Source organism: Notamacropus eugenii, chromosome 6 (assembly GCF_028372415.1).
Source record: "Notamacropus eugenii isolate mMacEug1 chromosome 6, mMacEug1.pri_v2, whole genome shotgun sequence".
NCBI lineage: Eukaryota > Metazoa > Chordata > Mammalia > Diprotodontia > Macropodidae > Notamacropus > Notamacropus eugenii.
In genome coordinates, this window is record NC_092877.1 from 29,932,609 (window position 1) to 29,957,671 (window position 25,063).

The 25,063-nt window shown below is 41.1% G+C and overlaps 1 protein-coding gene and 1 long non-coding RNA gene across 2 annotated transcripts; one reads left to right on the forward strand and one right to left on the reverse strand.

Annotated features, from left to right (window-relative positions):
- The first annotated feature begins 253 nt into the window (after positions 1–253).
- On the forward strand, positions 254–7,142 carry DBX1 (developing brain homeobox 1). Its single transcript, XM_072622001.1, has 4 exons — positions 254–623; positions 1,388–1,489; positions 3,517–3,719; positions 5,683–7,142. The coding sequence occupies exons 1-4, from the start codon at positions 254–256 to the stop codon at positions 6,070–6,072; spliced, it is 1,065 nt and encodes a 354-aa protein (XP_072478102.1). The 3' UTR covers positions 6,073–7,142.
- Positions 3,142–5,785, reverse strand: LOC140512687 (uncharacterized). Its single transcript, XR_011969879.1, has 2 exons — positions 5,654–5,785; positions 3,142–3,632 (listed from the first exon to the last, which is right to left on the reverse strand). It is a non-coding gene; the product is annotated as an uncharacterized lncRNA (long non-coding RNA).
- Positions 7,143–25,063: the final 17,921 nt, after the last annotated feature.

Consider the following 25,063-nt stretch of genomic DNA (forward strand, 5'->3'; position numbering starts at 1 on the left):
TGAACCTCATTGTTCGAGCTGTCACTTTTGAAAGAGCTTTAGCGGACTGACCACTATAAAACCCAACATCTAGCAGGAAGGGCCGCGTAGACCTCTTGTCACCCTCGCTAGCTGGATCTTCCCTCAAGAAGTTTGCAAAGGAGGAGAGGAGAACTAAGGGTGGGAGGGGGAGGGAAGAAATCTTCCGCTGTTGGTTACGTTAAATAAGATTATTTATTTTTGAAAAAAAGAAAAGAAAGAAAAAGCTACTGAGATGATGTTCCCTAGCCTTATTGCTCCTCCAGCAGTGTACCCCAATCTCCTGAGACCCACTCCTACGTTAACGCTGCCTCAGTCTTTGCAGTCAGCCTTCTCTAGTCACTCCAGCTTCCTGGTGGAAGATCTGATCAGAATCAGTAGGCCGGGGAGTTACCTGCCCCGGAGTGGCCCCCAGCCCAGCCTGTCCCCTCCAACTTCAGGAACCACCTCCGCCATGACTGACACAGTGACCACAGATCTAGTCAGCTCCTCTGCCTCCAGCAGCCGGCGAGGGTGCTCCCCTCAGACTTCTGCCTCTCAGACCAACGAAGCCACTTTTCTCAAGTTCGGGGTGAACGCCATCCTGTCCTCGTCTCCCAGAGCAGGTAAGTGACCAACAAGTTTAAGAATATTAAGGACACATTTGAGGTCCCAACTCGGTAGAAAGGTGGAGGATGTGGGCTGTCTTGAATGAGCCTTCCGCTTGGTTTAGCGCTTGCGTCCTCATTCGAAAACAAGCTTTGCTTCCTCGACCATCAGTTTCGCTACCAGTTTTCTCTATTGTACTGTTTCAAAGGCTGGGAGGTACTCAGAAACCTTACCAAACTTGAGCGGAGCATCACCCTATACAAACCGGGGTCTCTCCTTATACCTTACAAGATCTTGAGCAAAAAGAATGTTGCGAGAGCCTCGCAGTCCTCTTCTTTCTTCCATTGTCTTTCTCAGGGTCCTGGCGAGGTGGTCCTCTTTCCCACACTTTTGAGCAAGTGATGATTTTTAAAATACAAGATGATAAAAATTGATGTACTACGTGATGTGATCCCTCCCTTCCCTACTCCAATCCTGTTTCTCTCCTAACAGCCATACGCAACCCTTAGGGGAGGGGAGGGGAAGGAGCTATGACAACCAGCAATAAATTCAGAAAGCAGTTTGATTCACTTTGTCTATGTCTTGGGGGTGGTGGCGGTGTAATTGCAGGATCCACGGCATATTTAATCGCGTCATGCTTTTTTTTTTACTCTTAACGAATCCACCAGATTATTAAATATTCTCTTTCCTCGCCTCCCCCTTCCCTCCATCTCCTCCCTATCTTCCCCTCACCCTTCTTCCTTTCTTTCCTTCCTTCTCTCCCTTTCCTTTTTTCTACCAGAGACCTCCCCTGCCTTGCTCCAGAGTGTGCCTCCTAAGAGTTTCTCCTTTCCCTATTTTGAAGGATCCTTCCAACCTTTTATCAGATCATCTTATTTCCCAGGTAAGTCCCAGACTTTTTTTTCCTTGATGAAAATTAACTGGATTTTCTTACGCCAGCCATCTCGATCTTTGCATATTCCTAAGTAATATTTCTGCGTCCATTCCTAGGGGTTATGCTCTGGTTCAGAGGTTGGAGGGAGTACAACATTCAAGAATCAGTCGCGCCAATTTGATGCCCTATTTAGCACAAGCAGTGACTGCTTGACATTTTGCTCCAATTCCCTGCTCTACAAATTAGCAGGAATTGTCATGGTCCAAATTTGAGGCGGTTCCCTTCTCACTGAGAAGCTATTGGCATCTCTTCACGTCCCCGCCGTTTTCCCACAGAGTCAGTGCACTTTGCCATGATTCCCAACAAAGGTTTCAGCACCGAGACCAATTGGTCAGCTCCCTCTGGGCAGCCACACACAGACCCGGCACTCACTCTACCATGCTGCTGATAGACACTTACCAGCCATGGGCTAATTTCCCATTAAGGGTCATTCAGTGTTTCAGCATTTTCACAAGACCACATGGAGTGCTCCGTTGTGTGGGGTGTTTGGTGTAGTCAGGGAGATATGGAGAGAGATCCCCCTCACCCCCCCCCCATTTGCTTTTTTCCAGTATTCCTTCCTACTTACAATCCCCACCCCTATCCCAAACAAAATAGTATCAAAAGAACATGGAAGATATAGAATAAGAAGAGAGCAGATGGAAAACTCGAGGTAAAACTCTCCGCCAAAACCTTCCTCGAGTGGGAGGCGCCGCCACACCTTGAGCACAGAAGCTACTAGTGCGCACAGGTCCAGACTCAGAGTAAAAGGTGAAAGAGAAGATTCGCTTTTCAGTGAGAAATGGCTGGCTAAGGGGGAGGGCAAGGACGCAACACGGATCTCCCGATCTCTTAAAACGACCAAAAAGAACAAGCGATTAATTTTTAAAAGGGGGTGGGTGAATTAAACACCCCCCAAAACTTTCATTCATGCTGGAGATAATGGAATCTGCTCCCTTTCTGCCCCATCTCAATACCTTAACAATAACAACTTGAGGTTTATAAATAGCTTTTCATGTCCATTTAATGAAAATGATTCAGAGAAGAGAAGCCCCTGTCATCAGTATTCTCCCAATGGTCTTGGCATGCAGTTGTGTTTAGTTTGAAAGTGTAAATCTCTTTTGTCCCAATAATATATGGCTTTAGCTGCTTGTCCTCAGCCTTTTTCTGTTAGTTCATTACTACACAATTACCATTCACGCTTCATTAGAATCTCTGTCTCTCCTCGGGAAAGTTTTTTTTTTTTTTAAAGGCGAAACTCTCTCCTTTTTATCATGCCAATACCCATTGGGAACCGGTCTATGTGCTAATGAGCTGCCACTTTTCATGTATTTGGACAGAATTCTTTCAGTTTTGTAAAGGAGGAGGGAGGAAAGATTAATATTTTAAAAGATGAATACCAGTTGATTAGAAAAAACCTACTTCACCAGAGAATTCTCCCCCTTCTATTGGTGAAGGCGCCTCATTTTCATCTGAAGAATGCAGAAGCCACGGAGCTGATAGAAGCTTCGGAAAATCCAGGGGTTCAGGGCTAAGGAAAAGGCGGTTTTATTTCACCTCTATCTTAGCTAATGCGCTCAGCCTTTTTTCCTTCTTTCTTTGAAATTCAAAACAAAACAGGCTACTATGGAAACTATTTTATACGTTTCAGTTGTCGTATCTAATCCTGGTTATTACGGTTGAAAAGCAAAGTTATTTGGGCGGAAAGCGCTTTTCACCATTGCAGGTTTATAGGTGCTGGGCCTATTCACATGGGGATACATGTCGCAAGGGAAAGAAAAGAAGTGGGGAGAGAGAGATGGGGGAGGAGAGGTAGAAAAAGACACGAGGACTGTAAGAGATAAAGGGAGGAGTGGGGGAAGAGCGAATTGTAAGCAGAGCTGGGGGAGGGGACGGGAAAGGGGGAGGGAAAAGGCGAGGTGGCATCCAGGAAGCCTCGCTAGTGGTAGTCCTCTTCCCCAGCTCACTTGCCACTTTCCCTCCCTCGCTCCTGGCAGCGTCGTCCTCAGTAGTGCCCATCCCGGGCACTTTCTCCTGGCCACTGGCAGCGCGGGGCAAGCCGAGGCGGGGAATGCTTCGCCGGGCAGTGTTCTCTGATGTGCAGCGGAAAGCGCTGGAGAAGATGTTCCAGAAGCAAAAGTACATAAGCAAACCTGACCGGAAGAAGCTGGCGGCCAAACTGGGCCTGAAAGACTCTCAGGTGGGGGGGCGGGAGGGGGGAGGGCCTGCTCTCCCATACCTCAAGCTTCCTTTCCTAAGGTCACAAATTCAGAGCTAGGAGAGACCTCTGAACTCATTTAGTCTGATCTACTCATTCTACAGATCAGTAAACTGAGGTTAGAGAGAGTAAATGAATTACCCAGGGTCACACAGGTAGTAATAGCCCAAAGGAGAATTTGAACCCAACTCTTCTGAAATTTCCAGTGGATTGAATCCAAGCATTTAAACCTCAAAGTTGGTGCCCTTCTCTGAGGCATAGTGATGCAGTGGAAATAGCACTGAGTGTGAAGTCAAAGGATCTGAGTTCCAATGTAAGCCTTGCCAAATACTTATCTCTATGACTTCAGAAGTCATTTCACCCTCCTGAGCCTTGGTTTCCTCTGCAGTAAAAATAAGGGAGTTGGAATCTAGTCATTAGACTGCCCCAGGTCCCTTCTGCCCCAACCCTATGACCCTATCATTGCTTGTTGTTCCATCTGTCCAACTCTATGTGGCAACTCTATGGGATAGGGGTGATGAGTAATGATTGAAAAGGGAGGGGGGAAGAAAGCAGGGAAAAGTAATCAAGGTCCTCCTGCCCTCTTCTTGGCAATAAATAAATTCATGATTGCTATGATTCCGTTGACTAACCTTCCTATAGTTCAGGGGCCCAGACCCCAAACCTCAGCTATTCCACTTCTATCAGCAGGCTGAAGGTGAGTGATTGCAGGCACTCAGCACTTTGAAGAGCCCATCTTATCCTGGAGATCTACCCAGGAAACTAAATCTAGAGGCTCCTTCAGGGTCATTGGCAAAGCTCTAATTGGGAATATTTTCACTTAGGTAAGAAAGGGGCTGGGGGAGTAAAGTTCTTATTTGGAGGTAGATTCCAGAGGGCAATCTCAGTACCAGTGATGCTCTTGGAGACCAAATAGATCAGCAAATAGATGAAGCTGGGGGGGTGGAGATAGCTTTCCTAGCTCTTTCCAATGCTTGTTTTGGCTCTCTTTGCTGGTTCCAGCCAAGAGGAGCCAGTAGGAACCCCAGTTCCTTTCTCCATCCAATGAAGGAAAGACCTAGAAACTTGTAATGAGAGTGGAGAGTTGGTGGTGAATCGGGCTTATTAGAGAAACCCATGTCATGGAGATGGAGTGGAACGCTCTACAGGCCTAAATTCTAGCCAAAAATCCTAGAACTGTCTGGTTTTCTGACTGGCTTCTACCGCCTTAGACTAGCCACAAAGCTGGACCTGTTTTTCTCCTATATAATGAGTGCTGGGTTAGAAAATCCTCAAGGTTCTTTCTAACTCAAAATGAAGGCCCATAGTTTCTTTATTCTTCCTTCTTTACCCTTGAATTGTAATCTTTTCCCCTCTCCTTTAGATTAGGAATGTGTGTGAGGGGTGGGGGTGGAGAGTAGTGACTTAAAGAGCAGGGGAAGAAAGCAGGGGAAAATAGTCAAGGTCCTCCTGCTGCCCTCTTCATCTCCCCTCTCCCAGCTTCTTTCCCCACTGTCCTCCTTCAGGTCCTCTCTTTTCTGTGTACCTTCCCCCTCCCCTTTCCAGCTTTCCTTGTGTCCTCCCCCCACTTACCTTATCACACTTTCCAGCTACTCTTTCCCTTCTTCCTTCCTTCTTTTCCCTTTTCAGCTATTTCTTCATGCTCCTCTCCCTCCCCACTCTGTCTCTCCATCTGTCTCTACCTCTCTCCATCTCTTTGCCCCTGCCGCCCTTCTCTCGTCTCCTCTCTCCCTCTCTCCTTCCTTCCCCTTTTCAGCTATTTCTCCATGCCCCCCCCTCTCTCCCTCCCCCTTTACCCAGCTTCTCTCTCTTCCTATCCCCATTTCCCTTTGCTTCCCCCACTCCCTATCAGGAGAGTTTTCTCGAGTGACCTTCCCCGAGGACTTCTGCTTCTCTTCAGGGCCCAGGCTTACTACCTCTACTTCCTCACGTTCTCGTCCCGTAGGTAAAAATCTGGTTTCAGAACCGTCGAATGAAGTGGCGTAACTCTAAAGAGAGGGAGCTCCTATCTAACGGAGGCTGTCGCGAGCAGACTTTACCCACCAAGCTCAACCCCCACCCAGATCTCAGTGACGTGGGCAAGAAGTGCCCTGGAGACGACGACGAGGAAGAGGACGAAGAGGACGAGAGCTCAGCCCTGGGGCCTGCCAGTCGTCGCCACTCGTTGCCCTTCCATCGAGTTTCAGAGCACCTCCACCTCCGCGACAGGCTAGCAGCCCAGCTGCCTCCTTCCCCATGCCACTCTAGCAGCCCCAGTAAACCATCGGACTTCTCAGACTCGGAAGAAGAGGAGGAGGAGGGGGAGGGGGAAGAGGAAGAGATCACAGTTTCTTAGAAAGCCCTAGCCAAAGAGGGGACGATTATGACAAATAGACGGGGTTTCTTAAGTGCTATCACATCCAGAGGTGGGGGGTCCCTCCCCTTCGTGCCGGGTGTAGCACGCCCACAAGTATCAGCCGGGAGTTTTCCCCATCTTTCTAGGCTCAGCCCACAGAAAGAAAGCCTGCCATTCAATCCCATTTTCCACCGAAGATAGGTGCGATCTATTTTCTCCTAAGGGACTTTTCTCTTAGGAGACTGTCTCCTCCCTACTACCTTCTCAGCCTCCGACAATAACATAAGTTTAATGAAACTCTGGGCCCACAAGAAGAGTTGGAAAGGTTCCTATAATTCATTGTTAATTGCAAAACATACTCATCTCTGTGGGTTGGGGAGTGGAGCCAGTGCATCTTTGAGATTTCAGAGGCAGATCGGGATGTAGTTACATCTATTGTCCCACTCAAACTCGACATCCTTTCTACTAGCTACAATAATCATTTGTGCCTAGGTCCTTTCACAACTTTCATTTTCTTTCACAATTTTAATTACTTTCACAACTACATTAGTAAGCACAGCACAGTAATTGGGATGGGGGCTGGGAGGTGATCGTTGAAGAGGAATAACTACTAAGGCATTACCTACATCGAGGGTTGAGATCCTTTGTATTAGACTTCAAGCCTGCCCCGAACTGAGAAATACATTGTCTAAAAGGACAGAAAAGGTAGTTTATATTTTTATATGTGTTCAAATTTTTTTCTTTATAATTTATGCATCCATATTATATATGTCAAGCACTCTCTACCAACCCCCTTTCGTTCCCTGAGTGGCACCACCTCTAGCTACAAGGCTCTTTGGTTCTGGGTGCAATGTGAAATGTGGAAGGAGGGGAAGGCCAATCCTCTGACTTTTGGCCAAACTTGGCTGTCTTTGCACAGCTTTTATGAACTGTACACAATTTTGTACACATGTGCTGTATGGATATTTTATACCAAGGTTATTGTGAATGACACTAAGGAAGGACTGACTAGATTTGTTTTCTTTTCTGATGGCTTTTAAACTAAAAAAAAAAAAGAAGTAGCTCTTTAATGGTATAACTTATAAAGAAACATTTTTATTTTGTATTTTACTCTGTACAGATTTTTAAATATGTATGTATATATAATAAATGGAACAAATGCCAAATAAAAATTAGAATGTTGAGGTTACAGGGGAACTCACCATTTGTATCAAAAGAAAAGTTTATGTTATAGACAATATAGTCATGTGGTCTTGGGTAAGTCATTTATCACCCACCAACTCAGTTTCCTCATCTGTAAAAATAATTAGACTGATCTAGACTAGATAGCCACTAAGTTCCCTTCTGACTCTAAAATCTGATGATTCTGTCTCTGACAATGTAAATTTAACAAATAAAGACTGGGAGGATCATCTCTTCTCTTTTAAAGACTGAAACAACATATTAAGTGAAACAGATGAAATTGCGCAAAATTGCCACAACTTTCTGTCCTCCTTTGAGAGCACTGCTCATCCTTTAAAACCTATACAAATTACTTTGATTCCACTACCATTTTAGGATATGGTTCCCCATCTATGGTTGGGACATCAGTCCCATGGGACCACCAAGGGTCCTGTCTCCAGAATTATTTTTTAATTTTTTTTAAAAAAATTTATGACAGTATGTGAGGAGATCTCTCAACTCAACCTTTTCTCTTGGTGATCGCATCTGCTCCCATCGCATCTTTTATCACCAATATGATGATGTCTTCCAAATTATGTGTTCAGCCCAGCTCTCCATTCTAAATTTTACCATATTTCTATTTGCCTGACAGACTCTCCCCCTGGATATTCTGCCAACATCTCAGATTCAAGGTGTTCAAAACTGAACTTATCATTTTCCCCACAAAACCTGGCTTTTCATCTAAATTCCCCAGTTCTGTTGATATATGCCACAGTTTCTTCACTCTTGAAACGTCATAGTCATCTTTAACTTTACCTCTTAATCTTACCTTACCCCAATCCAATTAGTTCTTCAATATTATTGATTCTACTTCCACATCTCTAGCTTCTGTCTCTTCCTTTCCAACCACCCTGGTCCAGGTATATATCAAATTACAGCCTCGTGAGTTGACTTTCTCACTCCCATCTCAATCCATCCTTCATGGCATGGCTTAAGTCATCTTTCTAATTCACTGTTTTGATCAAGTCACTGCTCTGGTCACAAACTTTCAGTGGTTCCCCACTGCCTACTGAATCAAGTATAAAGCCTCTATTTTCTGGCTACAACCTCCCACTTCAGACTTTTCACACATCATTCCACTTTTCATTCAGTTACAGCCAAATGTCAACTCCCCATCCTTACTTTTTAGCCTGCACATTCTCCTCTCCATGCCTGTATTACTGCAATCCACCATGTTTATGATAAACTTCTCTTTCCTCTCCATTCATCCTCTTCCCGTTACAATCCCTTATTTGCTGCCAGATCCAGTTCAGGGCTTACCTTTTCCATGAAGCCATCCCTGATCTCCCCAACTAAAGTGACCCCTCCTCAAAATTTTCATAATGCCCTCTTTCGCACTTATTACATATGATATTTATAGTCCATATATTTATAGTCCATGTCTTGAGCCCATATTAAATAGTAAAGTTCTTGAAGGAAAGGCAGGAGGGCTGGATTTGGAGCTGGGTTCAAAGTCTACCTCTATGTGACAAGTGGCTGGTCCCTTTATTTCTCTACGTCATGTTCCTCACTTCTACAATGGGTATAATGACATCAGTAGCACCTCCTGCCTAGCTATGAGAATCAAATGTATATAATGTATATAAAGAACTTTCCAGACCTTTAACTGTTGTTAAATGTCTGTTGTTATTATTGAGGGCGTGTATCATGTTTTATTTTATCCCTGCATTCCCAGTACCTAGCACATTCCAGAAAAATGCTTGTAAGTGAATTACTGAACTGAATGGGGAAGTAAGATGTCAGAAAAGATCACAGAGGTCATTTAACCAACCCCAAATAATTCATCTCTTGAATGTGGCCATTTCCTAGAACAGGAAGGATAATTACCCATCCATAGTTTCTCCTTTAGTTACTAAACTTGGGCCCTTGTCTTCTCAAGAATTTTCCATTAAGGATCCAATCCATGTACTAGAGACCTTCCACCAGGTTCTCATCTGTAAAATGGGGATAAAAGTACCAATAGTACTCAAATCATATGAGTTATTCTGTTGTTGCACAGATAAGTGCAAATGAGATAACATAGGTAAAACTCTTTACAAACCCAGGGCTGCAAAATATATACAGAGGAGTTGTAAGGTAATATCAGAGGGAAAGGCATTAATAGCTAGAAAGGGGAGGGATACTGCAAAAAGCCTCTTGCACAAGACAGCATTTGAGCTGTCTTGAAGGAAGCCAAGCAAGTTATGAGAAAGAAGTGAAGTGGGCCAAGATTTCAAGAACAGGAGACAGAACAGCAAAAGCATGGGGTTGGGTGATGAATTATCTCATTCAAGAGAAAATAATAGGACTGTGTAACTGAATCATGGTTTGTGAAATATATCTCAAAGTATAGCAGGGGATGTATAGATTCAAGAGATGCCATGGAAGTGGAAATGGAAGGACTTGGTAACTGATTGACTGTAAAAGGTTGGGAAAAGGAGAGTCAAATGTTCTGCCAAATTTACATACATGGGAGACTGGGTTAATGGTAGCAAAGGGAAAAATATTAAAGTTGGCATGAACTGATTTGGTTTATTGTGAAGGGTGAAGTGAATTTTAAGTTAGTTTTAGCTATGTTGAGTTTGAGATACTGGTGGAACTTCTCTGTATGATCTAGAACCTAGAAGAAATCGTGGGATTGAAAATGGAAATTTGCATGTCGTCTGCAAAGAGGTGGTAGTGGGAGTCAAGGGAGTGAATGAGTTTGCCAAGAGAAAGAATGTGGTCTAGGGAAAACATTTAGAGAACACTCACATTAAGGAGTCAAGGGAAGGGGGTGGAGCCCATGAAGGAAGTAGTGAGGAAGTTGAAAAATCAGAAGACTATTGAGTTTCTGAAGCTAAGGAGGAAGAATATCCCATAGAAAGGAATTGCCAACAGTGTCAAAAAGCTGTAGAGAAACCAATCAAGATGAAGACTCTTCCCCAAAAAAGTTTTGGATTGGACTATGAGGAAGAACAGTTCTAGTAGACAGTGGGACTGGAAGCCTGATTTCAAGGCTTGAAGAGAGCAGAGTGAGAAGGCAGAAACAATGAGTACCAACAAAATGTTTAAGACGTTTAGCAGTAAAAGTGAGGAGAGAGATGAGATGTTCCTTGGATGGGAAAGAAGGGCCAAGGGAAAACTTTCTTAGGATGGGGTATCTCTGTGCATGTTTGTAAGCAGAAGCAAAAGACCCAATAGAAGGAAAACAATGAAAATTCGTAATTTCTCTGAAGCATCTGATAGTGTGACGACTGCTTTCTCCTGTCCACTCTCCTCCCTAAATTGTTCTAACATTGCTTTCTTCTTTTTCTCTTGTCAGACTGATCACTTCTCATTCCCATCTCTACATGTGAGAGTGTTCCAGGGCTCTCCACCCATTTTTCTCATGTCTAACCACTCCCTTTTGGTGATCTTATTAGCAACTATGAGTTTAATTGATTTCTATAAAATTAACCCCTCCCCCAACACACACATACCAAATCTACATATCCAATTCTTATCTCTTACCAGAGCTTCAGTCTCAAATAGATGCTTCCAGAATCATAGATTCTCTTCCCCAATTTCTGCCAAGTGCCACCCTCATCCTTCCAATCCCTTAGGTCTGCAACTAGGTTGATAAGAGGTAAGAAGATTCTTTGACTCTTTAGTGTTTCTCATGTTCCATATCCAATCAGTGACTAAAACTTATCAATTCTCCCTCCATAATATTTCTACACAGTCTGACCTGATCAGTCCCTCATTGTTTCTGGCTTAGACATTTAAAAAAATTTTTTTTAAATTTTTCATTTTTAACACAGTTCATATCACATAAAACAATTCCAACTTTTGCTCAGGTGATACTTCTTTTAAAGCGTTTACAATATAGACCACAAATGATTTTTTTTTAACATTAACCAACTGAAACACAAATAATAACTATGCATGCTAACTTCACAAGCCCTTGACTTAAGTGTCTCCACACTATTACTAAGAATTAAAGGACCCTAACTTATTGTTGTTGCTCTAAAGTCCTAAGCCTAAAAGCTTAATTTTAGACTTAACCTCCGAAATTCCCCTACCAACAATCTATAATTTAATGGATCTGGTATTAAGCTTACAAACCTTTTGACTATAGGAAATTGCCACTAAGAGTAGGGACATTGCAGGGAAACAATATCTCCCCAACTTCATGTCAATTCCAGGCAGGAGTAGATTGTCAACTTGCATTCATTCAGGCTTAAAGTCTGCCAGGTGTCAGTGGGAAAATTGAGTCAGGAGAATCCTACCTCAGCCCAGGGTGAACAGCTGCTCTCCCACCCTTTCCATAAGATCAATTTTTGCAGTTCATACCAGCATCTCACAGGCTTACTGGCGTCATAGATTGGAGGCTCAGACTACCTCTCTTGCTATCCATACCTGAAGTTAGACTCAGGAGAACAGTCAGTTAATAGTCCTATAGAATCTTAGAATAGCAAGTTCCAATAACCAGGTTTCAGATATGACTATAATTTCACATTGGCTAAAGATACCTTTCTGTACATGTTCTATTTCCTGATTAAATAACAATCATAAAATCAAATTTACCATTAAAACCTTAACTTTTCCATCAATGCCAAATTTTACACAAGGTTACCTGCCTCTAGGAAACTTAGACTTAAATTCTTTTCTCCAAACTAAAGATGTCTCTGATTTAGTCTCAGTAATTAATTCAGTCAGTTGTTTTAATACTAATTGCTTTTACATCACTTTATAACATGTCCAATTTTCTCCTCATCTCTCCCCTAATGCATTGCATTCAGATTACCCCTTCCCTCAGTGTACCCTCTTTTCTATCACACTCCACTTTTCCCTTATCCTCATCTTCTCTCTTTTCTTGTAGGGCAAGATAAATTTCTATACCCCATTACCAGTGTTTCTTATTTCCTGGTTATACACAATAATAATTCTCAACTTTGGTTTCTAATACTTTAATTCCAACTTCTCTCCCTCCCTCCCCATCCCCACTGAGAAGGCAAGCAATTCAATACAGACTAAATATGTGTCATTTTGCAAAAGACTTCCATAATAATCATGTTGTGTAATACTAACTATATTGCCCTCTATACTACTCTATCCCCCCTTGTTTTTTTATTCCCTCATTTGACCATGTCTCTTCCCAAAAGTGTTTATTTCTAGTAACTCCCTTCTCCCATTTGCCCTCCCTTCTATCATTCCCCTCACCCCACTTGTCACCTCCTCCCCTACTTTCCTATAGTTTAGATAGATTTTCATACCAAATTTAGTGAGCATGTTATTTCCTCCTTAAGCCATATGTAGAGAGAGTAGCTTCACTTTTCCCCTCTCCCTCTCTCCCTTTTCTCCTCCATTGAACAAGATTTTTCTTATATCTTTTATGAGTTATAACCTGCCCCATTCCATTTCTCCCTTTCTTCTCCCAGTATTTTCCTCCCTTACCCCTTAATTTTTATTTTATTTTTGGGGTTTTTTTTGTGGCTATCATCTCTTCTGATTCAACACAACCTGTACTCTCTGTACATATGTGTGTGTGTGTATGTACAATCCCTCCCCCTATGCAAATACTGAGAAAATTCTCAAGAATTACAAATATTTTCTTTCCATGTAGGAATGTAAACAGTTCAGCTTTAGAAAGTCTTTTATGATTTCTCTTTCCTATTTACCTTTTCATGCTTCTCTTCATTCTTGCATTTGAAAGTCAAATTTTTTCTTCAGTTCTGGTCTTTTCATCAAGAATGCTTGAAAGTCCTCTATGTCATTGAACAACCATTTATTCCCTTGAAGTATTATACTCAGTTTTTCTGGGTAGGTGATTCTTGGTTTTAATCCCAGTTCCTTTGACTTCTGGAATATCCAATTCCAAGCCCTTTGATCCCTTAATGTAGAAGCTGCTAGATCTTCTGTTATCCTGATTGTATTTCCATGATACTTAAATTGTTTCTTTCTAGCTTCTTGCAGTATTTTCTCCTTGACCTGGGAACTCTAAAATTTGGCCACAATGTTCCTAGGAGTTTCTCTTTTTAGGTCTCTTTCAGGAGGTGACTGGTGGATTCTTTCAATATTTATTTTTCCCTCTGGTTATAGAATATCAGGGACTGTTTTCCTTGATAATTTCATGGAAGATAATGTCTAGGCTCTCTTTTAGATCATGGCTTTCAGGTAGTTCCATAATTTTTAAATTGTCTCTCCTGGGTCTATTTTCCAGGTCAGTTGTTTTTCCAATGAGATATTTCACATTATCTTCTATTTTTTCAAACTTTTGTTTTTGTTTTTTAACTGCTTGGTTTATGTCATAGTCATTAGCTTCCCTGAACTCAGTTCTCTCTTTTAAAAAACTATTTGGTCAGTGAGCTTTTGAACCTTCTCCTCCATTTGGCTAGTTCTGCTTTTTAAAGCCTCCTTCTCTTCATTGGCTTTTTGGACCTCTTTTTTCAATGGACTTAGCCTCTTTTTCAAGGTGTTATTTTCCTCAGCATTTTTTTTTGGTTCTACTTTAGCAGGGTACTGACGCACTTTTCAAGCTCTTCTATGGCCTGAGTCCATGTCATATTCATTTTGGAGGTACTGGATGCAGAGACCTTGTCTTCCTGTGACAGTATGCCTTGTTCTTCCTCATCTGAAAGGATAGGAGGAGACACCTGTTCACCTAGAAAGTAACCTTCTATGGTCTTATTTTTTTCCCTTTTTTGGGCATTTTCCCAGACAGTTACTTGACTTCTGAATCCTTTGTCAAGAGGATGGTCCCATTTCCTCTCTTCTCCCCAGTATCATGTTCAAGGCTGAGAATGGACTCAGCTGCTTGATTCCTCTGGGCTTTGGGTGGAGGCAGGGCTGTCACTGAGGCTGAAGTTTAGATCAGCTGCTCCCTACCACCAGGGGCTTTAAGCTAAGCTGCCTGGACAATGGACCCAGGTTGCTTCCTGCCCACCTTAGCTGCCTGCAGTCTACTGTTCCTGTTGCTGCTATCAGGAATCCCAGTCCCCTCTCACCCTGCTGGGAAAGCCCTCCAACCTGACCTTTGGATCTTTCTTTGTTGCTTGTAGTTTGAGGTATCTGGGACCCTCCCTGCTGGGAACTCTGCCCCGGAGGTCTCTTCAGGTCCTGTTCCTCCCAGTGCCATGTGGCCAGGGCTAGGCTCTGCTTGGCTCAGCTTCCTGTGAGATAGACCTTTCCTGTCAGCCTTCCAGGTTACCTTTGGCTGGAAACCTCTTTCACTCTGTTGTTCTGTGGTTTCTGCTCCTCTAGAATTTTTTGAGAGTCATTTTTTTACCAGTATTTTGTCAGCTCTGGGGGAAAGCTAGATTATATGCATTTTTCCACTCCGCCACTTTGGCTCTGCCCCCCCCCCCCAGCTGTGGCTTAGAATTTTGTAAAGGCTTCTTAATTTGCCTCTCTAGCACCTTGACATTCCATCTTCCAGCTGCCAAATTGTCATTCCTAAAGCATAAATGTGACATCTGTGGTGATTTTAACGCAACTTTTCAAAGGAATACAAAATGGTGCTTTTTAATAAAAAAAATACAACCTGTGACATGTATGACACTCCCCTACTCAAGCGATCTAGAGCTGGAAAGAATCATGGAGGTCATCTAGTTCAATGTTCCCTTTTACAGAAGAGAAAATTGAGGTCCAAAGAAGTTAATCAACTTGCCCAAGGTCACACAGGTAGTAAGTGGTTAAGCCAGGATTTGGACCTGTGATTCCAAACTCAGTGCTCTTTCTGCTGCATCATACTACCTCCCCTCCCCTATTGGCTCTAGGATAAATTATGAACTTCCCCAGTTGGCATTTCAAGCCCTTCACAATTTGGGTCTTAACTATCTTTCCACCCTGGTTTCTACTTTGTTAGGAGAAATGGGGACAAGGGCATTTTACCACACGTGATTGTTCCTGCTAGGCATCATTTAGATGCTTGTTGAATTCAGTTGAGTTAAGTGCAAGAGAAGAGATGTTCACCTGGGTTCAGTTCATGAGCAAGTGTGAGGTAGTGAAGGCAGAGGGTTTAGTATTAGCGAGGAGTAAGAGGAGGGAAGGAAGAAAATGTTCTCTTCCCCCTCTTCTTTCCGATCAGTTTCCCACCCAATGCTGAAAAGTTTTGAGAAGTCAGATTCGATAAGTTCATTGTGAATGACCTCAGTCTTCTCTTTTTTTTCTTTTTTTTTCTTTTTTTCTTTTTTTCTTTTTTTCTTTTTTTTTATTTTGTAATGTTTAACAATCACTGCCATACAGTTGCGATTTTATCCCTCCCCACCTACTCCCCACTACCCCCCTCCCTCCCCACGACTGCATACAATTCTGTATAGATTCTACATATACTTTCCTATTGAGTATATTTTCACTATAGTCATGCTATGTAGTCAGACTAAGATAAATGAAAGAAATCGTATAACAAATCAGAACATGATACACAAACACATACACATACACAAACATGATCTGCTACAATATGTGAGTGACTTCCATATTTCTCTCTCTGAGTGTGGCAGGCATTTTGCCTTGAGATCTTCCATTGGGATTTTTTTTTTTTTTTTGGTAAGAAGTTCTTGTGTTATTACAAAAATCTAAGTCTACCAGAAAAAACTCTCACACACTGTGGTTGTTGCTGTGCATAAAGTTCTCCTGGTTCTGCTCCTTTCACTCAGCATCAGGTCATATAAGTCCTTCCAGGCCTCTCTGAAGTCTTCTTGTTCATCATTTCTTATGGCACAATAGTACTCCATTACATTCATATACCATAATTTATTCAGCCATTCCCCAATTGATGGACATCCCCTTGACTTCCAGTTTTTGGCAACTACATAGAGTGCTGCTATAAATATTTTTGTACATGTGAGACCCTTTCCCATTTTTATGATCTCTTGGGGATATAGTCCTAGTAGCGATATTGCTGGGTCAAAGGGTATGCACATTTTTGTAGCCCTTTGGGCATAGTTCCAAATTGCTCTCCAGAATGGTTGGATGCGCTCGCAGCTCCACCAACAATGAATTGGTGTTCCAACTTTCCCACATCCTCTCCAGCATTTATCATTTTCTTGTTCTGTCATGTTTGCCAATCTTATAGGTGTGATGTGGTACCTCAGAGTTGTTTTGATTTGCATCTCTCTAACCAATAGTGATTTAGAGCATTTTTTCATATGATTATAGATAGCTTTAATTTCTTCCTCTGAAAATTGCCTGTTCATATCCTTTGACCATTTATCAATTGGGGAATGACTTGTATGATTATACATTTGGATCAGTTCTCTATAAATTCTAGAAATGATGACCTCAGTCTTCTCAATGAGCCAGATATGCTGCTAGGTCATTTGTGGAAAGTGTGGAGGTGGGGTTGGAATTGGGAAAAGAAGGGGGGAAGGAAAAGTTTGGAATAGATGTTGTGAGATATGTGGATAAGAGGCAAGAAAGATTGCTGAGTGGTACTTATGTTGTAAGAATCTGTTTGTGGATGGAGTCAACTTGATTTCATGATTTTATTGAGATTCTCTTAAGCTTTGGGTCCAAAAAGGAAGAGTCTAGTGGTAGGGGATATGGATTCAAAGTTCAGAGAAGAAAGGGATTCTAAAGTATCAGATATCCTATTGGACACTGAGGTTCAAGGTGAAGTAGAGACAGTGAAGACAGAGTTAGGATGATATTGGGGAAATAAAGGTGCTTTGACACCACTGCTAGATAGATCTATGTGTGTGTGTTCATCCTTCATTGCCAAAGATCATGCAATCAGAGAAATAATGACATGATTTGCACTTGACTTTGTTTTCAGTGAGAGAGGGTTGTTGAGGTCAATAGCCTCACTTCTCCTCCAGAATCATCTGAATCTAGTGACCAGATATTCATCAGAATGACTGGAGATGACCCATGATGAGGCAATTGGGGTTGAGTGACTTGCCCAAGGTCACGTAGCTAGTGAGTGTCAAGTGTCTGAGGTGAGATGTGAACTCAGGTCCTCCTGACTCCTGCATTGGTGCTCTATCCACTGCACCACCAAGCTGCCCCAAAGATAGAGCTATAGAGATCAAAGAAAGAAGAAAAAGACTCATGTACAAAATTATCTATAACAGCAATACTTGTTTCAGCAAGTATGTGGGGGAGGGAACAAGCATCTATGTAGTACCTACTGTGTGTCAGGCCCTTTGCTAAGTACTTTACATGTATGATCTCATTTGATCCTCACAACAACCATGGCAGGTAGATGCTATTATTATCGCCATTTTACAGTTTAGGAAACTGAGGCAAATAGAGGTTAAATGACTTGACTAAAATCATACAACTAGTAATAGCCTGAGGCAAGATTTGAATTCGAGTGTTCCCAACTCTAGCCCAATACGACATCCACTGGACCACCTAGCTACCTCTCAAACTTGAACCAGAAACTAAAGGGGTGATCATCAATTGGGAAATGGAAAAAAATTATGACATATGAATATAATGGAATATTGTTTCAGTATAAGAAATGATGAAAAGGACAGTTTCAGGAAAACCTGAGAAGACTTGTATGAATGGATAAAGATTAAAATAATCAAATCAGGAGAACTATATGTACTACAACCACATTGTAAAGAAAAACAATTCTGGAAGACAGAATTTAACTGCAGAAATAGTCAACCTTTACTTCAGAGGACTGATAAGAAAGTGTACTAATTATCTACTTCTTGATTATGCATATTTGTTAGAAGTACTTTTACTGGGGTTTTTTTCGGTTGTGTTTTAGTGTGACTCCATTTGAGGTTTTCTTGGCAAAGATACTGGAATGACTTGTCATTTCCTTCTCCAGCTTCTTTTATAAATGAGGAAACTGACTGACTCAGGGTCACGCAGCTAGTAAATGTCCAAAACCAGATTTGAACTCAGGAAGATAATACTTCCTGACTCCAGGCCCAGCACTCTATCCACTGTGCCACCTAGCTGCCCAGAAGTGGTTTATATTTTCTTCTATTTTCTGTAGGAGGTGAGTTTGGGACAGGTGGATGTGTTGGGGAACTAGGAGATTAGCAGTAGTATTGCCAATAAGAAAAAAAATAAAAGAAAGAATAGAATGATTGAAGCATTTTTTAAATAATATTTTTTTTATACAGAAGCCAATAGAAGGAAATTCAGAAGGAAATAGGTGAACAGGACAGTTTGAAAAGTAACACTTAATTTACAATATTCTTAAAAAGTAAAATAAGCTGTATATAACAGAAATTCCATTTTCCACATAATTCAGACACAATCTTCCTTTGCTATATTTTTATGTGTAAATGATCATTTTATTGAGTTTTCCTTGAGAATAATTTTTTTAATTAAAAGATAAGGATTGGTTAAATAAACAGATGTTAAGGCAAAGAGCAGGTTTTGTGTGGGTGAAAAGGAAAGATGGAAGGATCACAGTTGTCAATATAAGAAAAGAATTTCTCTTCTCACACCACAGCTGCCTTACTCTAGATCAGCTCCCACTACGTCTCCATTGGATTAGGGCAATCCTATTTAATGTCTTGACATGTAGGATGGCCTTTAATCTGTCCACACAGCTGCCAGATTGATACTTCCATACACACTGCATTCTAACCATATCATTCTTCTAAGAAAGAAGTTTCACTGGCTCCCAATTGGGAGCCAGTGCACATAATGCATAGTGTGACATGGGAGATGCTGGCAAAGGACCACTCAGCATGGCATGCCTGCCTCAAAGAAGGTGCTGTGCTTTATGAGCAAAGCAGAACTGTAGTAGCTCAAAAGAAATGTGATATACACAAATTTAGAGACATCTCCACTCCAAACGTTCATACGAACTATTTGTGCCTGACTGTGGTGGAGCCTTCTGAGTTCATATATTAGTCTGTTCAGCCACAGTCAGATATTCTGACATAGTGATGCCATTTTGGCCTTCTTCAAGAACGAAGGAAACCAACCAGGATGAAAGAACTCTTCTTTTTGATACTGATGACTCTGAACTAATTTACTTAAGTCTATACTTCCAGAGTTTATATAATTTGTACTCTGCTAGTGGCCCATGTGCTGTTTCTAATGCAGGTCTCCCACCCCATGCCATTGTACAGGCTATCTCCTTCCTCACCTCTACCTCTTGCGTGTATTATTGCATTATATATACATATATATATCATATCATATATCGCATACATATCCTAGATTAGAATAGTTGACTTTAAGCTCAGCTCAAATGCCATCCCCTTCAAGGTGTATTTCCTGATTCCCCAGTTATTACCCCCTCCATTACGATATACTTTTTGTATACATGTATATGATGTCTTGTGTTGTCTTCCTTCATCACACATAAGCTCCTTGAGATCAGGGACTGTCTCATTTTTGTCTTTCTTTCTCCAGCATATAGCTCCATATTTGCACATAATAGGCACATTAGAAATAATCAACTGATTGATTGTACTCCACATTTTGTATAATTGTATTAGATGTGTGATCACAATGGTGTGTGACTGAAATCAACTGAAGGAGTTTGATGAAGATGAGAAAGCTGGGAAAGGAGAACAGGTTGTCATGAATGATAAAGCTGCTGACCAGAATAGGGAGTGGGGAGGAGAAGGGAAGGAAATACAGTTCCAGTTTATGCAATAAGTCTGGAAAGTGAGACTGGAGCTACATTGTAAAGAACTTTAAATGCCAGGCTAGGGAATTGGATGTTAAGATATGAGTTAATATTGATGGCCTCCTCACATTCGTGATGTTTGCAATCTAAATCTAGCTGCAGGGATATGAAGCAAAGGTTACTGACTCTGTCCAGATTCCTCCAGAGTTGCTAAATACTTCCTTGAAGTTTGTTGCATGGCCTTAGCACTAGTTGGCAGGAAGCCTGGTCAGAGTATAATGGAATTTACTAACCTAAATATCAAGTGAATCCAAGGGAACTTCTGGTGGGGGTGGAAAGTGAGAATGGTTAGGGAAAAAATCTTCACTGGAGGAGCCCTTTTCTGTGCTACCTGAGTATGGCTATGGTCCTAACTAACAAAAGAAGAAAAAGTATGATTATTAGCCCAAATGTATTGATTATGCACATACCAAGGTAGTCTCATAAAAGAATGATAACACTCCCTTTGAAGAAAGAGTCTTAGCAACTGGAGAGAATGCCATCAAATAGGAGCAAGTCAACAGAGAAGACTCAAACAACAAAGGGAAATGGCAAGTTTGGAGGGTAGCAAAGGACAGCAAATTGTTGGGAAATGCAACAGGAATGCTTGAACTGCGACACAATCTGAGGTTCAGGAATCATCTGAGGAATGTGCCCTCTCCTGGTAGTCATGAATGAATCTGTGGGTGACTGTAGCCTTTTTGTATGGGAAGATTTTCCCTCATTTTTTATATTGCTTTTCTGTCTTAATTAGTATCAGATGGGAACTGTTCTACACACCAAAAGGGTTTCTTTTTAGTGTGAATTCTCTAATGTTCATTGTTTACTCTGCCTAAAGCATTTTTCACACATTTCACACATTCACTATAGTGAAAAGATTTTCTCTTCAGTTTGCATTATCAGATATGAAATAATGATGCTTTGTGACAGAAGTTTCCCCCTTACTCATTATCTTTAGGAAGTTTCTCCAGTATGAATTCTCTGACAATCACTAAGGTTTATCATGTGAATAACATTTCAGAAGTTCCTCTTCAGTATGAATTTTATGATGTTCAATGAGCTTTTCCATCAGTAACTTTCCTACTTTCATTATACTTTAAGTATTTCTTTACAGGATGAATTTTCTAATGTTGAGAAAGGTATGCTATTTTTTCATGTTTTGGTAAAACTTTCCCTTATTAATTATATATAAGGGTTTTTCTCTGTAGTATGGATTCTCTAATGGCTGAAGGATTTCCCATATTCCTTACGTTCAAAGGATTTCTTTCTCGTATGAATTCTCTGATGTTGAGTAGAGTATTTCTTCCTGAAAACTTTCCTTTATTCATTACATTAGAAGAGCTTCTTTTCAATTTGAATACTTTGTTGATAAATAAAGGGATATCATTTTGGGGGGATTTCTCATCAATTTACTTTCTTTAATATTGAGTAAAGTAGTACCTTTTAGTGAAATCTTTTCCACATTCATTACATTTATATGATTTTCCAATAGCATGGATTATAAGGTCTGAAATGCCAAAGATAAAACTCTTGGAGTTGATTCAAGACACCAGGCATATTAGGTGCTACTCTTTCTTTCCACAAAATTATTATTTATTTAAGACTTTTTTTTCAATTTTGAATTCCAAATTCTTTCCCTCACTCCAATCCCTCCCCAACCAAGGCAAGAAATATGAAATCAAGTATTTCCATATTAGCCATGTTTAAAAAAAATAGTAAGAGAAATAAAAACTAGAAAAACTATATTTTAGTCTGCATTTAGACACCATCATTCCTTTCTCTGGAGGTGGAAAGCATTTTTATCACAGTCTTTCAGAATTCTCTTGGATCATTTTATTGATGAGAATAGCTAAGTCATTCACAGTTGATCATCTTAAAATATTGGTATTACTGTGTACAATGTTCTCCTAGTTCCACTCTCTTTACTTTGCACAAGTTCATATAAGTCTTCCCAGGTTTTTCTGAAACCATTTTGCTTATTGTTTCTTATAACACAACAATATTCCATCACAATTATATATCACAACTTGATCAGCCATTCCTCAGTTGATTGGGAATCTCCTTAATTTCCATTTCTTTGCCACAATAAAAAGAGTTGCTATAAATATTTTGTATATATAGGTTCTTTTCCTTTTCCTTTGACCTCTTTGAGGTGTAGACCTAGTAGTGGTATTGCTGGGTTAAAGGGTATGCACATTTTTGCAGCCCTTTGGACATAGTTCCAAAAGCTCTCCAGAATAGATGAATTCACAACTCCACCAACAGTGCATCAGTACCCCAATATTTTCCCATTTCCTCTCCAATATTTGTCATTTTCCTTTTCTGTCATATTAGCCAATCTAATAGGTGTGAGGGAGTACCTCAGTTGTTTTAATTTGCATTTCTCTAATCAATAGTTGATTTAGAACCTTTTTTCATTTGGCCATAGATAACTTTGATTTCTTCTTCTTTTTCTTTCACCATTTATCAATTGGGGAATGACTTGCATTCTTATAACTTTGACTCAGTTATCTATATATTGGAGAAATTAGACCTTCATCAGAGAAACATGCCATAAAAATTTTTCTTCCAGTTTTCCTGCTTTCCTTCTAATTTTGGCTGCTTTGGTTTTGTTTGTACAAAAACTTTTTTAATTAAATGTAATCAAAATTACCCATTTTGCTTCTTGTGATCCTCTCTATCTTTTGTTTGGCCTTACATTTAGTGCTACTTCTGCAAAAACTTCACATTCCTGTTTCCCTTCAAAGATGGCTTACTGCTTCCTGAAAATATTTTCTCAGAGAAACCCGTTTTGTCAACATGGAGTCAAGATCTGGGTGTTTTGGGGAACTGGTCACTGTATTTTAAGAAGGCTTTATTTCTCTGGTTGAGAACTTTACTCTAGCATTTGAACCTTCATCCTTACTCAAGAGCCATACTTGGGCTGAACAGTATCCTACTTTATCAAAAAGCATTCACAGAGTTGTTAAGAGGAATACTTCAAAGATCTGTGATTTCTTTAGAATTGGTGAACTCTCTAGCAACAAAAGATCCAAGTCCCTTTATAGCTTACTAAGTCATCATCACGAGTTGCTGTGGTCCCCAAATCGTTCAGCTTTAAGTAAAGCTGGTGATGAGTCAAACCTAGACAAACTATTTCCTGCACACTAAAGTCTGTCACTAGAAACCTTTCACCTGTTTCCTTGTATACATTTTTCAGGTAACACTCTGTTCTACTTCTCATCCTTGGCAGATGTATTTGCTCATCCTTCTTGCATTTTAGTTTTCCAGTGTGTTCAAGAAACAATTCATCTCCTCAGTTCTAGTTTTCTCCCTGAGAATGTTTCAAATACATTTTTATTATTGAATATCTATTTTTTTAAAATTTATAACTGAGCTCAGATTTGCAGGATAGGTCATTCTGGGCTACATCCTGAACTCCCTTGCTTTTTGGAACACATTATTCCATTCTCTCCTGCACTTTCTAGTGAGTTCAGAATAGTTTTGTGCTATTTGCATTGCCTTTCCTTTATATTTGAAAGTGTTTCTCTTGGGCATTTGCAGAACTCACTGTATATGCATTAAGATTTTAAGTATAGGGGGTGGAGCCAAGATGGCGGAATAGAAAGACGCACATACACATAGCTCCGAACCCACAACCCATAGAACATCTGTAAAAAGGAACTCACAGCGAATTCTGGAGCAGGAGAGGCCACAGAACAGTGGAGCGAAGGAGATTTCTGTTCCAGAGGGACCTGCAAACTTCTTGCAAAAGGTCCTTCGCGCCACAGACTGGGTGCCAGGACTGGGAGCCAAGCACAGCCCTGCTGAGCCCGCGGCACCAAGAGGAGCAGATCCGAATGGGCTTCAGGGACGGGATCTCCAGCAGCCCCGTGGGTCCCTCCACCCACAGGTGACGGGGGCCAGTGAGAGGGTCTCTTTGGCGGGTCGAGAGGGGAGTGGGGTGCCCCCATAACTCAGGCCCCCTCGGGAGGCAGCAGCTGAGGCAGTGGCAGACCAGGGCTCCCCAAGCAGGCAGGAGCCTGGATCCATTGCTGAAGGTCTGTGCATAAACTTCCTGAGGGAAATGAGCCTGAGAGGTGGCCCTGCCCCCACGGGAGCACCTGAACTTAATCTCACACTAAATAGCAGCCCCGCCCCTGCCAAAAGCCCTGAGGCTGGGAAGCAGCATTTGAATCTCAGACCCCAAGTGCTGGCTGGGCAGATCTGGAGGCAAAGTGGGTGTGAAGAGAATATTCAGAAATCAAGTCACTGGCTGGGAAAATGCCCAGAAAAGGGGAAAAAAATAAGACTATAGAAGGTTACTTTCTTGGTGAACAGGCATTTCCTCCCTTCCTTTCTGATGAGGAAGAACAATGCTTACCATCAGGGAAAGACACAGCAGTCAAGGCTTCTGTATCCCAGCCCACTCAATGGGCTCAGGCCATGGAAGAGCTCAAAAAGGATTTTGAAAATCAAGTTAGAGAGGTGGAGGAAAAGCTGGGAAGAGAAAGGAGAGACATGCAGTCAAAGCATGAACAGCAGGTCAGCACCCTGCTACAGGAGACCCAAAAAATGCTGAAGAAAATAACCCCTTGAAAAATAGGCTAACTCAATTGGCAAAAGAGGTTCAAAAAGCCAATGAGGAGAAGAATGCTTTCAAAAGCAGAATAACCAGATGGAAAAGGAGATTCAAAAGCTCACTGAAGAAAATAGTTCTCTCAAAATTAGAATGGAACAGATGGAGGCTAATGACTTTATGAGGAACCAAGAAATCACAAAACAAAACCAAAAAAATGAAAAAATGGAAAATAATGTGAAATATCTCATTGGAAAAACAACTGGCCTGGAATATAGATCTAGGAAAGACAATTTAAAAATTATGGGACTACCTGAAAGCCATGATCCAAAAAAGAGCTTAGACATCATCTTTCATGAAATTATCAAGGAAAACTGCCCTGAGATTCTAGAACCAGAGGGCAAAATAAATATTCAAGGAATCCACAGAACATCGCCTGAAAGAGATCCAAAAAGAGAAACTCCTAGGAACATTGTGGCCAAATTCCAGAATTCCCAGGTCAAGGAGAAAATATTGCAAGCAGCTAGAAAGAAACAATTCAAGTATTGTGGAAATACAATCAGGATAACACAAGATCTAGCAGCTTCTACATTAAGGGATCGAAGGGCATGGAATAGGATATTCCAGAAGTCAAAGGAACTAGGACTAAAACCAAGAATCACCTACCCAGCAAA

What these genes read in the sequence shown, in the direction of transcription:
- DBX1 (XM_072622001.1), top strand. Translation starts at nt 254, where the DNA reads ATGATGTTCCCTAGCCTTATTGCTCCTCCAGCAGTGTACCCCAATCTC. An exon ending in CAGATCATCTTATTTCCCAG is followed by an intron (nt 1,490 to 3,516) that starts GTAAGTCCCAGA and finishes CGCTCCTGGCAG; the next exon opens with CGTCGTCCTCAGTAGTGCCC. An exon ending in TGGGCCTGAAAGACTCTCAG is followed by an intron (nt 3,720 to 5,682) that starts GTGGGGGGGCGG and finishes CTCGTCCCGTAG; the next exon opens with GTAAAAATCTGGTTTCAGAA.